Raw genomic sequence first — 14,782 nt, forward strand, 5'->3', positions numbered from 1 at the left:
TACCGGTTGCCTGGAACACTTAACACTTTTTATATTATAAGAATTCATAGCAAAAGAAAGGATAAGTAACATGACCAGTACGTAACAATATGTAGAATGAGCTGACACAAAAACTTAACATGTTAAGGAGTCACCTGAGTGGCCTGAGAACTAGTAAAGGTAGCGATATCTTCAACATATTCACTAACAGGAATGCCAAAGCCCCACTGGCGATTCAGACTTCTAGCCTGGTTTGTTAGAAACTCAATTGTTTCACCAACCATTTACAGACATTTTGACTCCAACAAAGAGCAATGTTTTACCACCCTAACATGCAGACCCTGATGATGTAACACCAAATAATTCACAGAATTTATGAGTTCACGATTCAATTTGGTCATTGGATGCCTAAACAAAGATATCTATTTACTCTAATGACCAGAGCAGCAGCCATGGTACCAGCACTTGTAAATCCCTCTTGTACACATATTACTGTGTAGTTTTTTCTGAGCTGTAAAATGTTGCAGAAAACTGATTTATGTTCATCATACCGGTTTTTTCTTGATCCAGTGCTAACAGTTGGACTGACACGACTAGTGTTTACTTGCTCTAGGTCATTGTCATGACTAGAAAAGAAATGAAGAGGAAATTTATTTGTCTGAGAATAGAACTGGAAACTAACTTGAGCACCCAAATCTTCCATAGTAGCCTTGTGATTTCAATCTTTGAGCCGTGATCTTTAGGACAAAGGTCTCACAGTAGACTTATTGAAATGCCACAAGAATGGCATCAGCCAAAGGCGTAAAATCTATTCCAACTCAATTCACCGAACAAAGCCTTGGACAGCTGAAGTGGACTGTAAAACTAGCTTAGACACTTTCAGGTAATACTGAAATCAAGTTCGAGCATCTAATTGACTAATACTATAGATAATAATTCAGAAAGAAGAAAGTTGTAATAGACGACATGAATATGAAGTAAAATATATATAGAAAACGCGCACAAATGCCTGAGTATCACCTTCCAAGCTCAATCTCATTATTTTTGTTAAATTACAAGCTTGTCAGCCTTTAATATATCATGTGAAGACGGCATGGGCCGAGGCTGGCAGAACGTATGAAACATAAATAGGGCACATACTATGTACATAACGATTAACAAAAAAAAACTTGTTCCAACCAAAACATTCATCCAAAAACAATACAGAACAAGTTAACATCATATAAAAAAGATTTTTACAAGCGCGATGTATAACCAATTGCTTGTTGATTAACCAGATAGTATAGAATATTAACAATTCTAAACTAGTAATCTTCTTACTTAATATTGCTTAAAATCATCCAATGTACTAAAATTCAACATATTCAATTACAAAGGGTGTACACAAAATCGAAAGTACTATTGAGTAATTTGACAACACTCATCTACAAAAGAACAAAACCCAATTGAAATAGTTTGAGAATTGAGCAAAACCTAATCCGTTACAACTTTATAGTAACTGATTCAAAAATCAAGAAATCAAAATGTACTAATGGAATAGTAAGATTTCATTTACTGGAGCTAGCTTATCTAATCTGTTAGAAATTGATAGTAATTGATTCAAAATTGAAGAAATTAAAATGCACTAGTGTAATAGTGAGAATCATTTACTGGAGCCTATCCGCCTCGGCAGCAACTGCGGCAAGATCTTCATCGGAATACCCGTTGGAGGAACCGGAGGAAGCATCAACTAGAATCAGAAGAGTAATTTGGATTCTTGGAATTGAACAATTGATCTCTGTCACCGGCGATTTCTTCTGCAGTGAGCTCGGAAGCAAACAAAATCCTTCGACCCCTTCTCGACTCCTCGTGGCGGTCATGGATACACGCCACAGACCTCGGGGAAGTGATCTCGTGAACCCATATCTTAGTGTCCATTGGAAGCTCAACATCCTCCAAGAAAACAGAGAATTCAGAGTAGTTTGTAACGGTGACGATCGGGTAAGACACGAGTTTCTGCGCGAGCCTCTGACGTTCTTCGTTCAATTTGTGGAGCTGAGAGAGTAAGCCATAGTTTTTCGGGTTTTCCAGAACAGCGGCTTCAAGATTGGTGTTGCGAATAAGGCAATCGACATATTGCCGGAGAATCTCAGTAGATGGGTCAGGGGCCGGGAGTGGGTTCACCGTGGGCGGAGGATAATTGCGAGGTTGCGGAAGTTGTGGTGGTGGTGGTGGTGGAGCAGCCATTGTTGGAGGGAAATGAGGTTTTGAGAGGGAAAGCAGAGAAACTCAATTAAAAGCGTGAGGAGAGAGAATATTCAAATTTTGATTAAGATGAGAGAGAAACATTCCTTAAATATAAAGGGAATTTAATTTTTTTTTTTTTTTTTTTTTTTAAGAAACAATTATTATTATTTTTTAATAGAGGGAATTTGTCAATTTGATACGGAGTACTCCGTAATATTGTTAGGAACAAATCGAAATCCGTGATCCGTGTTTAATCTGGCTTTCATTTTTAATCCACCGTTCATTTTTAATCTTGTTACATTTTACTTGACTATCGACGGCAACAGATTAACTCACAATTTTATTGTATTAATTTTAGGATTTTTTACGAAAGTAAGCTTAATTGGCAAACAATTTACCAACGGAAATTTCACCATATACCACTGAGTTTAAGCATAATTCACCGTATACCACCAAAAACTTTCTAATACACCATATACCACTCAGTTATTGTATATTAACACAGAATACCCTTTTTGTTAATTGTCGTTAGTCTGTCGTTAACGCCGTTAGTAATTAAGGTTAATTATGCCACGTGGCTGTCACATATTGGCTCTTATTAATATTATCTAATTAATTAGTTAAATAAAGAATTAAAAAAAAAACAGCCACCACCTCCTCACTCCACCAACCCCGACACCCCCTTCCCCCACCAGCCCAGCTCCCCCTCCCTGCCGGCGGCCTTGCCCAGCCTCCTCCCTCGTCGGCGGCCTTGCCTAGTCTCCTCCCTCGCCGGCCTTCTAGAGCTCCCCCTACCCCTGCCATCTCCCCTTCCCGTCCTCCTCCCAAACCACCAACATCTCCCAGCCAACCACCACCCTATCCTAACATCCTCTGCTTGCACGAAATATGACTAGAACCCCCAGCCACCACCCTATCCCGCCCCCACCCACGCCGGCGCCCAGCCTTTCTCTCGCCAGCGCGTCGGCCTCCCTCTCCCCCTGAACCGACAACACTCAAAATCTGCAACCATACAACAACATCAATTGGACTTATCAGCATTCGACTTATCAGCATTTTTTTCAAACAATTTCGCTTCTAATTCGACCTTCTCTCTCTTCGTCAAGATTTGATGGGTGGTTTCTTTGCCGTCGATATTCCAATTGGGATTTGCAAGAGGGAAATTGAGGATTTTTTTAGGGTTAGAGAGATCGGGAATCGGGGAAGGGGAGTCCGGCGAGGAAATCGGGAATTGGGTTACAGGTGGGGGATGATTTTCGGGGAAGGGGAGTAGGAGTGGGATGGTCGCCGGCGTAGGGGGAAGGGGTCGAGAATGTCGCCGGCGGGGGGAAGGGGCCAGGGGAGGGCAGTCGCCGGCCATCTGGGAAGTGGCTGGGATCGCAATTGTTGCCGCCAGGGGGATCGATGAAAGTTTGAAGCTTTTTGATTGATTTTGGGGTTCGATTTTAATGGAGAAGAATAGAGAGAAGCTTCAATGGAAAGGGGAAATGGGGGGTCAATGGAGTCAACCCTATCAATGGCGCCAGTTAGATGTATAAGGGCATAATGGTAAAGACTCCCAAACGGCAGACTAACGGCAGTTAGCAAAAAGGGCATTTTGTGTTAATATACAATAACTGAGTGGTATATGGTGTAATAGAAAGTTTTTGGTGGTATACGGTGAATTATGCTTAAACTCAGTGGTATATGGTGAAATTTCCGATTTACCAATCTAGACGCGTGGCCAAACTATTTACGAAACTGAGCTTCTGACATAAAACGCTGCCTCGGTCAGCGTTTTACCTTTGGTTATTATTTTTTTTTATAAAATTTCGTATTATGTGAAATACAAATTTTTAAAAAAAATTGGAAATACAGTAAAACGCTGACTCAGTCAGTGTTTTTCTTGTATCCATAACAGAGAAAAACGCTGACTGAGTCAGCGTTTTACACCTAAGCATAAAACGCTGCCTCAGTCAGCGTTTTATCTGCTGGCTGAAGGCAGCAACAGCAGGCCCCCAACAGCAGCCAGTGCAGCCCCCAACAGCAGCCGATGTATACCCATGAAGCCAGCGTACTCCACGAAAGGCAGAATGCGGGGATCGATAACCCAATCGCCAAGGAACGCGACAGTGTAGTGCCTGCATGTCAGTATGCCCGCCTGTTACATATAAGCGATAACAAAATACAGAATTTCAAATCTCATACTTCAATCTAAAAATCCAACTGTTACAATCATTTGAAATGTAGAAATACAATCACCGTACTATTCTACTACATCACTCTAAATAACATAAAACATAAAAAATTAGTGCCCGGTCGATCTAGAGGGACACGATCTCTTGTTGTGACCCTGCTGGTGACAGAGGCCGCATTTGCTCGCGGGACGGTTGGTCTCATCCATTTCATTGCGTATGCGCCTTGACTTAGGGCGACCTTGTCCTCGTACCATGCTGTTGTCGGGAATGAGTTTAGGCCCTCCATTCTCTCTCCATGTCGTCTCACAAGGGATAGGCCAGAATTGGGGAGCGTATGTGTTTGCGTAGGCCTCTGATTGCAGTACCCGGTCTACCCATGGCCGCTCTGATATCGAATACTTCACACAAACTGCTAGAACATGAGAACATGGGAGGTGGAAGATCCGTGGTTTATTGCATGTGCACGTTCTTAACTGAAAGTTAACAGTATGTCTATGGCCTCCTTTTCTACCAATTCTATCTCCCCTCTTTGTTTCAACTTGATATATATGCAGTCGACGGTTATACGCTTCCACTTTGTGATATCTAGCCTTTGCAATGTTTTTCTCCATAATGGATGTGACTTTGGGGGAGTATGCAAGTCCCTGTTCAGATCTAGCCTGAGATAATTCCCTTCTATCAGTGAAATACTTATTGACTCTGTGGAATGTTAATTCAACAAGGGACATGATAGGTAGAAATCGAGCACCCTTCAACACATTGTTAAATGTTTCTGAGAAGTTCGTAGTACATATCCCATATCTGCGACCAGCATCGTGAAACAAAGACCACATAGGCAAGGGCACTTGGACAATATACTGTATGGCCTTGGTACACGCATGACCGATCAAACTCATATCAGCTACCAGTTTTCTTTCCCGGGTTTGACTGTTTGAGTGCTTCCATGAAGTGCGGGAGTCGGCCATAAGAACTCTCCCATTCTCCAAATACTTCAGCTATGGCTTTCTCCCTAGCATACCATGCTCTTCGATAAGTAACGTCGAACTGAAAATGCTTGGATATGAGTTCCTGTATAAATTCAACTTTCAAGCATGGATCTTTCTGCACAAAAGACTTCACAAAATCGAAAATTATGGATGAATCCAAGTGTGCATGATCTGTAGATAACACTTCAGTGACACAGGTGTCCCGGTGCGGGCCTTTGTATGTGACTATGGTAAAGCCGTCTGAGTGCTCACTTTTTTTGGTGCCTCGTAGCGACCAACCACAATTCTTCTTGCACCGCAGATGAAGGACCTTCTCATTCGAGGTCACTGTGGTGTAGAATTGGTTCCTTTGTATAGAATACTTCTTCACCATTTCCTGAAGCAGTTTCTTAGATTCAAAGAACATACCCTTCTCAAACTCCCCCCCGATCACAAATGTTGTATGACTACCTGATTCGGCCCAATATTGATCAACCTCATAATTCTCATTTACTTGACTTAACCAAGGAATAGGAGTTCTAACCATGGCCTCCCCATCTTCCATGTCTGTAGAATCAACATCCATGTTATCCAGAATTGGTTCCTCCTCTTCGCTCTCAGCCTCATCATTTGTTTCCCGGAGCGCATCATATAGAGACAACTTGTTATTCACCATATGTTGTAGATTTTCAAGATGATTCACCAATGGTTGAGACGGTGATGTATGATCATCATGCTGCGTAGGTGAATAACTTTGGAGTTGCATGGGAGAAGATATAACTGTGTTCGATGTCGAAGGCCCAGATTGGCCAAACATTGTCGTAGATGTTCCACCATATACAGGTGAAGCTATATGTGAACTCAACGACATCTGGAACCGATCCTCATGAAGCAGTCTGCTGAAGGACCCCATCCCATATTCAGTTGATGGAATGTCTTGTGAGGGCATTCGGAAGGACTCTGTGTAACCGGAAAAATAGGTAGCTTGTTGATCTGGTCAAGTACTTTGTTGCGTACACGTAGACACTATTTCTACATATATCTCATGTGGATAACCCCTCATTAAAACAGCGCTCCTCAAAGCTTTCAAATGTCTATCGTTAGAACAAGGTAACACTTGAACCGCATTATTAGTCTCAAACCTCATTTGAATGTTAAGTTGTACATTCATTGGGTTTAAGCCAATAATGCTATGAACCTCGTTCATCAGATCGTTGAAAGTCATGTCCGGTCCAAGTGGAAATGGTTCCATATTTCCACCACTATACTGGACATTCGGTCCATCAGACACAAATTCACCCCCCCCCCCATCGACATAACAAAGCTGCGTTTTGTGCAGCCATATTCTATACAACAACCAAAAACACATCTTAATTGCATGCAATCTCCACCAATTCGCACAAAAACAACCAAGATATTCACACTATAAACATAATTAACCAATATTGTTCCAATTCACATTACAACCACAACAAAGTACACAACGAACATATTCACACTATAACAACCAACATATTCTACATAACAAAATTTTCGTAATTAAACAACAATGTAGGCTACTTTATCAAACTAAAACAACAATTTCATCAACATTATCAACAATTTCATCAACATTTTCAACAATTTTATCAAACTTTTCCACAATTTCATCATAAACTTTCTTACTAAACTAACATCAATTTAGGGCTTTTATACTAGACAATTATCAAATTACAACAAACCAACTTAGAATTATCAACATAATTGTCAATTTACATCAAACTAACTTAGAATAAACAACAACATTATCAAATTAAAACAATGTAGTATATAATTATCAAACTAACCTAGGTTTTTAAATTTTAAAAACAAATAAGTGAGAAGTACTAACAATGTGATTATAAAGAAGAGGAGAGGCGCGGCGGCAGCAGGCAATAGGCGGCGGCGACGGCGGCAGGCAGCAGGCGGCGGCGACGACGGCAGAGCTTTGAGGAAGATAGGCTATTGCGTGAGGAAGAGTGAGTTTGAGTTTTTAGTTTTGAGGAAGAGCGAGTGCGCGAAAAATATACCAGGAAAAACCGCTGACTGAGGCAGCGGTTTTCTAGTATTAATGAAACGCTGCCTCAGTCGGCGTTTTAAGGGCTGTTACAGCCTGAGACAAAAACGCTGACTAAGGCAGCGTTTTTATGTATTTCCATATTTTTTTAAAAAAAAAATTATATTTCACTAAATAAGAAATTTTAACTAAATTAGAAAAAAAACACCTGTTAAAAGACCTAATTTTGTTTTTAACACCTTAAGATTTCGAAGTTTAATTATAACACCTGTTAAAAAATAAAAATTTTGCTTTCACCACCTAAATTGGAACAACGTTAGAGGATCTGTTAGCTGGGCCCACAATAACGGCTATTTTTTCCAAACTGCTTTATATAGTTACGACATCCTTCACTAATGTAGAATTGTTGAGCTGATTACACAAAATTGCTTCACATTTTGCGAATTCTGACTAACAAATTGGCGAAATTGTTTGATTTTACCATCATTGTTTGGGGGACGTAGATATCAAATCAGGTAATTGCGTCAATAGCACTTTAGAAACCCTAATTTATCTTTCAAAAATAAGGCGTAAATTAATCTATATGTTGTTGACTTAAATGCATAATTCAGGTCGTATCTGGCAATAGTCATGTAATTCGTAAATAGTTAGGGTTCATTGTGTGTTAATTGTGCTGTAATTTGCGAGAAAATGAAATTAGGGTTCATTGTAGAAATAATTTGGGGGTTTTGATTTGTAGGAGTGACTGTTTAATTCCCTTGGTTCAATTGTATTTTTTTCATAGTACGAATGGTTTTGCTTATTATGGATGGCAAATTGGTGCAGGAAATGTCTTCTACAAGTTTCTCACCTTCAAAGGAGAAGAAGTGCAAATGTGGTGTTCCCTTTGCAAAGCTTACCAGTTGGACAAGGGAGAACCCTAGTCGTAAGTTCAGAACATGCAAGTTCTACGATCCTGTAACTGAGAGCAGAGGTTGTAAAGCATTTGAATGGGTGGATGAACAAGATGGGACAGCCTGGAAAACAGAGGTGATCAACAATTTGTTGCTAGATAAGAAACTGTTGAAGGGGGAAATTAGTGATTACAAGAGGGAAGTTGATGATCTTGGTGGACAGTTGAGGTGTTTGCTGAATGAAGTGGACAGGCTGAAAATGAAATGCAAGGCTTTAAACTCTGACAGGAACAAGATGAACAGAGAGATGCATGGAAGGAATGCTAGATCAGATCACTCTGTTCTTAGTCTTGCTGTTGGGATTAGTTTGGTCATATTAGTGATCCTTCTTATTAGGGGGTTTGTAATGCATTAAGTATAACTTGTAATGCTAGTAATTGCATGAAACAGTAATATGGTAATGTAATGATTTATAAGTGGCAGTGAACCACTATTGCAAGCAAACTAATGTACACAATTATGAAAGCAAAGAATTAAGTAAGTACCTAAGTAGTTGATATTGCATTTAAGTTGTTGATCAAATTTGTTGTTGCAGTGCCTAACAAAATTGGCTGGTAAAGCCTTAAAGCAAAGTATTAATTTAACAAAACAGGATCCTTGTCCTATACTCAAAAGTAAAGCTACAAATATTGCAACTGATTGTTCAGAAAATACAACCAACAACTAAAGTTCAGAAAAACAATTCAAACATCATTGTGTCAGCCCTCCTTGTCTGGAAGTCAGCAGCTTAGCCCTCCTTGTCTGCACTCCAGTAGCATTGGGTTCAGGTTGGCTGGAAGAGGGGGTGGTGTGATGCTTGGCTTGTGGCTGCCCTTGTTGACTGTGTGAACCTTTCCTCTTACTCAATGGTTCACAGCCAGGTTGCTCTTGGGGAAAAGTCCTATTCCCAATGCTGTTTGGACCAGCCCCTATTGCACTCTGTTTATTAAACACAAATACCAATAAACAAGTATCAACATCCAATTTCATCACAAATTTTAAAAGAAAAGTTACAAATCCAACATCATACCTTCTTAGCAGCTTTAATCTCCCTCTTCTTCCTTTGCTCAACTACCCAAGGTGAATTTAAAGGAGGCCTTCCTGCAGTTCTCTGCTCAGTTGGTTCAGGTTCATGTGGGCCCTTGCAAGTCTTGGGATAGTGGCCAAATCCACCACAAATCCTACACTGACTTTTCCTCCTCTTTCTTCCCTGCTCCCCTCCTGTTGCAGATGTTCCCTCCCTAGGTTCCAGCTTCCTCTTCTTCTGTTTAGGTCTTCCAGGCTGCTGTTTGAATGCTGGTGGATGAGGCTCTCTCATGTTCACTCTCTCCCAATGCTTTGGGCCTGGCATAGGTTGAATTGCAGGCTCATATGCTGCTCTGTAAGTGTCCATAGTGTAATAGGGGTGGACAAACTGCTCAGCATCAACCCTCTGATCCATTATGCATGCAAATGCATGAATACATGGGATGCCTGTTAATTGCCAGTGATTGCAGGAACAAGACCAATTTGGCAAGTCAACTAGAACCTGGTCATCATTCAGCTGCACTTCATAAGTGTCATCCCTGGCAGCTTCAATTATGCAATTCCTAGCCACATAGCTCATCCTCTGAAATAGCTTATGCACATATGGAGTGATGTTGGTTGTGATTTCCTTGGAGTCCTCCCACTTCTCATTATTTCTCCTCATCATGTACCTCCTCATCCATTCCATTTGGGTGAGGATAGGTTTGTCTCTTGCATCTCTGATAACAGAGTTGAAAGTCTCACACATGTTGTTTAGTAACATGTTGGACCTGCAACTGTCACTGAATGCATGTCTGCACCAGTGATGAGTGGGGATGTTCTCCAAATAATTGTAAGCATCCTCATCAAGCTCCCTAATCTGTTGCATGGCTATCTGAAACTCAACCTACAACCACAACAGGAACATTATCATGAAAGAATAACATACACAACTGTTGTTGCTCTTATTTTGCTTTTATACACAACAGGAACATTATTACATGAAGTAGGTACATGAACAGGAACCTAGAGACTTACAAATGTTGTTGCTCTTGCAGCACTCCAAAAGAGCTCTTTGAAAACTGATCCAGTGAACTTCAACTTGAAATTTGCCCAAATGTGCCTAACACAGAACCTAGTCTCTGCATTAGGCACAACTTCAGACAGAGCTTCAACCAGTCCCTGTTTAACATCATCAACAATTACTTGTCACACTTCAAACAATAAAGAACAGGACAGAAAATAAGACTACAATAATCAAAACAATATTACCTTCTGCCTGTCTGACATGAAGGTGAAGCCTGCCCCATCTGCACTTCCAATGCATTGCATCAAGGATTCCAGAAACCAGACCCAAGTCTCCCTGTTTTCAACCTCACAAGTTGCCCAAGCAATGGGGTAAATGCTGTTGTTCCCATCCTTGGAGACTGCAACTAAAATCTGGCCTGGATAACCTCCTTTCAAGTGGCAGCCATCCACCCCTATAATTGGCCTACAACCCTTCAAGAACCCATCCTTCAAAGGCCTTAAACAAATAAACATCCTCATAAACAAGGGAGGCTCAGACTTTTCAATGCCATCAATCACAACATTACAACCAGACCCAGGGTTGTATTTCATTACAGCCTTCCCATAATCCCATACCCTAGCATATTGCTCTCTTGCTGAACCAAAAATGATCAACTTAGCTCTACATCTTGCCATCCAAGCCCTGTAGTAGGTCACTTCTACCCCCAAGTCATGAAGCACCCTATCCTTGATTTGCTTAACCTTCCATGATGGGTTAGTTCTGAAATCCTCAAGATACCTCTCAGCAATGAACTCTGCTGTGACCTTCTTGTTCTCCCTGCTTCTCACACATTTATGCTCCAACTTCATGGTTTTTATTTGCCAAGTCTGTTGTCTTTTTAACTTAGTAGCATGGATCTTGAAACTACACTTCACTCCACCCCTGCATATACACAAAGGCATCCTACTTGTCTTTGTGTCAAACTTGCACCCACACCTATTCCTACACTGAATAGTAATCCTAGTACTATCATTGTGTAAAAAATAGTACTCATACCTATTCTGTATGGCATGAACTCTTAAAGCTTTCCTCAACACTGTAGCATTGCTAAACCTAAGCCTATGAACAAGTACAACAGGCTTTGAGAAGTCAGATTTGTCATTAAACCATGGACTTTTGTCCTCTTCATCAGATGAACCATCCAAGCTCCTTAGGTCATCTGATTCTCCCTCAATTTCTTCTTGTAGTTGTACCTCATTCACATCCAAGTTATCTGTCAACCTTGCCTTTGGATCCTTGGAAACCCCCTCATCATGTACATCAAACTGCTTCCCAAGACTTCTTGTTACCTTAGCTAAAATTTCTTCAGAATTCTGCACAAACCACCTCTCATCCCCACTGTCATACTCCTCCTCTCCAGGCTCCCAAGTTATGTCAATCTCACTCCCATCACTTGAAGAAAAATCATCTTCCCTCTCAGTCTCACTGCCCTCACTACTATCCTCAAAAATCAATCCTTTGCCTACAGATTTTTTTTTACCCTTTCCCTTATCCAACACCTTCACACTGCCAAAACCCCTTTCAAGCTTAGCTTTACCCTTTTGTTTCCCCTTACTCAACAACTTCCCTTTACCAGGAACCCCCTTAATCTCAGCAGAAACCCCTTCAACCCTTTCTATCCCCTGTCTAGATCTAGGTTTAGGAGATTCTTCACCCTCCCTCACCTTAGGCTCATTTTTGTTAATTCTTGGGCTCTTCCTAACTACAGCAGGCTTACTTGAACTTTTCTTCCCCTTTCTCTCAGCCTTTACTGGAGTGGACTGGGCCTGGATCTAATGTATGGGCCTTAATGTTTCATTAGCAGCCACAAATACTTCAACATACCCTTCCCCATTCACTGTCTCCAGCAGCCCCTTCACTTCCTCTTCATTTACTAACTCCCTTCTCCCTGTGTTAAAGGTCCTACCTCTTTCTTTATACCAAAGTCTGTAGTTAGGTGGGACATGGACATTAAAGTTCACAAACCCATGCACAGCAGCTACCCTCAAATAATGCAAATCTATCTTATCCACTACCACATCCCTCCTCCAATAACATAACCCACCACACCAACAAAGCAAATGCTTTGATTTTGACACTTGTTTAGTAACAAAAGCGCCCCCTACTCTAAATACTATATCAATTAATCCATCTTCGTTGTCGGCCATTTTTCTACCTAATAAACAAATGCAAAGCAAATCAATAAAACCCAACATAGCTAACCCCATTACACAGTCAACCGCAATACTTTAATCAACAAAATCAAACATATTTAAACCAACACAATGACAAACCAGTCAACAGTCAATAAAATCAATGATTTAAACTAAATAATTCACACATTACACTAAATCATACTTAATTTAATCAAATTCAACTTTAATTACAAATTAACCCATTTTACTGTTCTTAGGGTTCCTAATTTTTTTTCCCAAATTACCCTACTACACCCACACAAATGGCATAATGCAGCACACAGTACTTGTTGAAAACTACCTTAAAGGGTTCGAAAGGTACCTGTATTGGAATCTTACTCCTGTTGCTGTCAGAATCCACGAAAAAGTCCAAGCTTTTTGGATGTTGGAAATGGCTGACGGAATCTCGCTGACTTGATTCGCTCCAATATTGACACCTCCTCTTCCAACTCAATTTCTCAATCACAATAATCAGTATAGGGTTTGAATGTTCGCAGTAATTTTGGTTGTTCAAGATTTGCAGACGAAATTCAATGAAGCAAAATTAGTTGGGTGGTAATAAATGACAGAGAAGATAAATTCGAATTGAAGGGGATGGAATTTGGAGGGTAAACGACTATGTGGGCCCCACCAAAAAATTCCGTCACAGTTTCTGTTATCTGGTGGTGAAAGCAAAATTTTTATTTTTTAACAGGTGTTATAATTAAACTTCGAAATCTTAAGGTGTTAAAAACAAAATTAGGTCTTTTAACAGGTGTTATTTTCTAATTTAGCCAAAAAATAATAACAGAGGTAAAACGCTGACCGAGGCAGCGTTTTACCTCAGAAGCTCAATTCCGTAAATAGTTTGGCCAAGCGTCTATATTCGTAAATAGTTTGCTAATAGGGCTCAGTTTCGTAAAAAATCCTTAATTTTACCGGTCATTTTAAATTGTGTTTGATGCAATAAAGTTGCGAGTATTCATGGATAATTTAAGTGAAACTGGTTTTTTTTTTTTTTTTTTTTGTGGTGAAACGAGTTACTCATCCATTTTTAGTTACTAGAGTGTACCCGTGCAATGCATGGGATATATATAATTATACAATCATATTACAAAAAATCTAATGACAAAAATTATATATGTTTCAAATACGGGAAGTTAAATTTTATATGGTAACTAACTCTTATATATGGCTGACCACTCCGTGTTACCAGCTATTATAAGAGTTATTTTATTAGTTTTATAGGGGTTTATCCATTCAGTGTTATAGAGGTAACCCCATCAAGAGTTACTTAGTCAAGGATTACTCAGTCGGGCAAGGGTTATTCATTCAGAAATTACTCTAACTGGGGTTACCTGGTTAGTGTTTAGTGTGTGTATGTCGATCACACGGTGTGGCCAACCAAATTAAAATCATGCTATTTTGATTTTGATAATTATTGAATTATTAAAAAGGTGATTATTTAGTAATTTATAAAAATATACTAACAATTGTTACAATAGTGGATCTTATGGTGGTTGTATTTTTTATTTTAAATGAAGTACACATAGTTTTAAGATTGATTTTCAAGTGTTAAGCGGGAAAATTAGGAAAAAAATGTGCAATAATAATATAGATTCTTTGTAATATTGGGGTTTCTAAAAACCAAATTATTGGTTGATATATTTAAATACATACTTTCTCTGTTCTTTTTTACTTGACCTGTTTCTTTTGTCACGCTTGCCAATGCAAAACTTTAACGATCAATAACTTAAATTCTCTATAAGTAAATATTATAAAAGTTATATATTATGATAGTACTTATTGAGACGAATCCAAAAATATCATACATTAATATATTTTTCCTTACATATTATTCACAAAAGACTGTCAAAGAAGGGGTGGTGAACAATGTAAAAGTCAAAGCGGGTCAAGTAATAAAGAACGGAGGAAGTATTTTTTTTCTTCTAAATATTGACTAAAATAGATAGTATGTGTGTTACTATTAGGAAAAATAATAAAAAGAGTAAAGTGGAAGTTAATAGGAAAAATAATACTACGTAAAAAGAGTAGTAGTGGAAGTTATTTGGATATTTAAAAAATAAAAAATAAAAAGGTGGAAGTTATTTGGAGGATAGTGCATAAAAAATAAAAAACATAATGAAACAAGAGTGCATAAGAATTGAGGATTGAAGTTTTGGAGAAACCTCAAAAACATACTCTTAAATTATATATTAGATTTATAAATTAGAGTAATAT

General features: G+C 39.3%; 3 protein-coding genes across 3 annotated transcripts; 1 reads left to right on the forward strand and 2 right to left on the reverse strand.

The window, feature by feature from the left end:
• Positions 1 to 4,160: 4,160 nt before the first annotated feature.
• On the reverse strand, positions 4,161 to 5,278 carry LOC110725484. The gene is made up of 2 exons (XM_021904954.1): positions 4,537 to 5,278; positions 4,161 to 4,345 (listed from the first exon to the last, which is right to left on the reverse strand). Exons 1-2 carry the CDS (start codon positions 5,276 to 5,278, stop codon positions 4,161 to 4,163), a joined length of 927 nt encoding a protein of 308 aa, XP_021760646.1.
• A 2,893-nt stretch (positions 5,279 to 8,171) lies between these two features.
• On the forward strand, positions 8,172 to 9,002 carry LOC110725485. The gene is made up of 2 exons (XM_021904955.1): positions 8,172 to 8,645; positions 8,871 to 9,002. Exons 1-2 carry the CDS (start codon positions 8,172 to 8,174, stop codon positions 9,000 to 9,002), a joined length of 606 nt encoding a protein of 201 aa, XP_021760647.1.
• Positions 9,003 to 9,025: 23 nt separating this feature from the next.
• Positions 9,026 to 12,535, reverse strand: LOC110725487. Its single transcript, XM_021904956.1, has 5 exons — positions 12,203 to 12,535; positions 10,592 to 12,160; positions 10,358 to 10,501; positions 9,345 to 10,226; positions 9,026 to 9,253 (listed from the first exon to the last, which is right to left on the reverse strand). Exons 1-5 carry the CDS (start codon positions 12,533 to 12,535, stop codon positions 9,026 to 9,028), a joined length of 3,156 nt encoding a protein of 1,051 aa, XP_021760648.1.
• Between the last annotated feature and the right edge of the window lie 2,247 nt (positions 12,536 to 14,782).

The sequence above is a fragment of the Chenopodium quinoa genome, unplaced genomic scaffold (genome assembly GCF_001683475.1).
Source record: "Chenopodium quinoa cultivar QQ74 unplaced genomic scaffold, ASM168347v1, whole genome shotgun sequence".
In the NCBI taxonomy this organism is placed as follows: Eukaryota; Viridiplantae; Streptophyta; class Magnoliopsida; order Caryophyllales; family Amaranthaceae; genus Chenopodium; species Chenopodium quinoa.

What these genes read in the sequence shown, in the direction of transcription:
- LOC110725484 (XM_021904954.1), bottom strand. Translation starts at nt 5,278, where the DNA reads ATGAGTTTGATCGGTCATGCGTGTACCAAGGCCATACAGTATATTGTC. An exon ending in CGGCCTCTGTCACCAGCAGG is followed by an intron (nt 4,346 to 4,536) that starts GTCACAACAAGA and finishes TATATGTAACAG; the next exon opens with GCGGGCATACTGACATGCAG.
- LOC110725485 (XM_021904955.1), top strand. Translation starts at nt 8,172, where the DNA reads ATGGTTTTGCTTATTATGGATGGCAAATTGGTGCAGGAAATGTCTTCT. An exon ending in TTGCTGTTGGGATTAGTTTG is followed by an intron (nt 8,646 to 8,870) that starts GTCATATTAGTG and finishes TTGTTGTTGCAG; the next exon opens with TGCCTAACAAAATTGGCTGG.
- LOC110725487 (XM_021904956.1), bottom strand. Translation starts at nt 12,535, where the DNA reads ATGGCCGACAACGAAGATGGATTAATTGATATAGTATTTAGAGTAGGG. An exon ending in TCATGTCAGACAGGCAGAAG is followed by an intron (nt 10,502 to 10,591) that starts GTAATATTGTTT and finishes GATGTTAAACAG; the next exon opens with GGACTGGTTGAAGCTCTGTC. An exon ending in AGATTAAAGCTGCTAAGAAG is followed by an intron (nt 9,254 to 9,344) that starts GTATGATGTTGG and finishes TTTAATAAACAG; the next exon opens with AGTGCAATAGGGGCTGGTCC.